Source organism: Neovison vison, chromosome 12 (assembly GCF_020171115.1).
Source record: "Neovison vison isolate M4711 chromosome 12, ASM_NN_V1, whole genome shotgun sequence".
Classification (NCBI taxonomy): domain Eukaryota; kingdom Metazoa; phylum Chordata; class Mammalia; order Carnivora; family Mustelidae; genus Neogale; species Neogale vison.
This window is the reverse complement of record NC_058102.1, coordinates 78,631,886-78,633,934: the sequence shown is the minus strand read 5'-3', so window position 1 is coordinate 78,633,934 and position 2,049 is coordinate 78,631,886. Positions and strand designations below refer to the sequence as shown.

Sequence of the window (2,049 nt, the reverse complement as noted above, 5' to 3'; positions counted from 1 at the left end):
CCTCTACCCCACCCCCACTCTCTCTCAAATAAATAAATAATTTAAAAAATCTCTTCATTATGAACATGTAACAATCCTAAATATTTGTGCAGCTAATAACAGCTTCAAAATATATGATATGAAAACTGCAAGGAGAAATAGGCAAGTTTACATTCATAGTTGGAGATTTCAATACCTAATATCAATAGCTGATCAAACAAGTAGACAGAAAATCAGTAAGAATATTGATGATTAAAAAATCCCTGTCAACCAACTTGATCTACTTGACATTTAGAGGACACTAAGCTTATCAGCAACAGAATAAATATCCTTTTTAAGCACACTTACCATGTTTACAAGGTGGACCAAATTCTGGGCCATAAAACAAGTCTCAAAAAATTTAGAGGATTAGATCATAGAGTAAAAGTCTCTAAAAACAGAGAATTGAATATAAATCAATAACAGACATATATTGTAAAATCCACAAATATTTGAAGCCTAACTGCATACTTTTAAGGAACACATAGTCAAAGGAGACCTCAAAAAGGAATGAGAAAGTATTTAGAAGAGAATGAAAGGGGTAGGAGCAAGATGGTGGAGGAGTAGGAGACCTAAATAGCATCATGTCCCAGGAGTTCAGCTAGATAGTTACCAAACCATTCTGAACAGCCATAAACTCAACAGGAGAGAGAAGAGAAGAGCAGCAATTCTAGGAACAGAAAACCCAACACTATATGGAGGGTCGGATATTTGGAGAAGTCAATTGGAGGCAACATTTGGGAAGACAGACTGTTGGGGGGGAGGGGGTGGCTCCCAGCAAGTGGTAGAGCAGCAGAGCACAAAATTGGAACTTTTAAGTCTGCTTTGCTCTTTTCTGTGTGGATTGCGCTCTCACAAACATGGTGAACGTTCCTAAAACCCGCCGGACTTTCTGCAAGAAGTGTGGCAAGCACCAACCCTACAAAGTGACACAGTACAAGAAAGGAAAAGATTCACTTTATGCCCAGGGAAAGCGGTGTTATGATAGGAAGCAGAGTGGCTATGGTGGGCAGACGAAGCCTATTTTCCGGAAAAAGGCTAAAACTACAAAGAAGATTGTGCTGAGGCTTGAATGTGTTGAGCCCAATTGCAGATATAAGAGAATGCTGGCTATTAAGAGATGCAAACATTTTGAACTGGGAGGAGATAAGAAGAGAAAGGGCCAGGTGATCCAGTTCTAAGCTTCATATTTTTATATTATGAAGACAGTAAAATCTTGAGGTTATGTTCACTTCATTTGGTTGCAGTTGGTCTTTTAAGATGGAAATAAAGTACTGGCATCAATTAAAAAAAAAAAAAGTCTGCTTTGCTGAAGGACATTGCTCCAGAGGCTAAGCAAGGGGTGGAGCTCTTGCTGTGACAGTGTGGCATCAGGACTTGCAGGGTCACAGAAAGACCGGGGGTGTCTGAGTGTGACAGAGCTCTCAGGTATCAGAGAGGGAAAACCAGCTGCAGAGACAGAACTGTAAAGTGGGCCCTCAGCTTGGGGTTACCTTAAACTATGATCCAAGGCACAGTCAGGCCACTGCTCTTTGAGCAGGGACCCAACAAGCAGCTGTAGCAGGGAGATTCACCTTCCTCCTCTAGGAGGAGTGGCACACAAGCATGTGGTAGGCTGAGAATGTGGCAGGATGTATCTCTGGTACATGCCTTGAATGGGGTATGTACCAGAAATAGAACTGCTCCATCACAGGCCAGGTGAGCTCAGAGCATGGCTGGAGACCAGGGAGAAGAGAAGGATTGACTGCTTTTCTCTGAGGGTGCACTGAAGAGTGGGGCCCTGAGCTCTCAGCTCCTCTGGGACTGGAGATTGGGAGGCCACCATTTTCATTCCCATCCTCCAAAGCTATATGGAAAGCATTCAGGGCACAAAATGTTTCTGAGACCAAAACTGCACAGATTCCTTAGCTTGGATCCTGGCAAGGGTGGTGCAATTCCGCCTTGGCCAAAGACATTTGAGACTCACTGCAACAGGCCCCTCCCCCAGAAGATCAGCAAGAACATCCAGCCAAGACCAAGTACACTGATCAA

At 43.1% G+C, this 2,049-nt stretch overlaps 1 protein-coding gene across 1 annotated transcript; it reads left to right on the top strand.

Annotated features, from left to right (window-relative positions):
- Positions 1–870: 870 nt before the first annotated feature.
- On the top strand, positions 871–1,303 carry LOC122891447 (60S ribosomal protein L36a-like). Its single transcript, XM_044227095.1, has one exon. It carries the CDS (start codon positions 879–881, stop codon positions 1,197–1,199), a length of 321 nt encoding a protein of 106 aa, XP_044083030.1. The 5' UTR covers positions 871–878; the 3' UTR covers positions 1,200–1,303.
- Positions 1,304–2,049: the final 746 nt, after the last annotated feature.

Excerpts from the sequence above, each read along its gene's own strand:
- LOC122891447 (XM_044227095.1), top strand. The coding sequence starts at position 879 with ATGGTGAACGTTCCTAAAACCCGCCGGACTTTCTGCAAGAAGTGTGGC.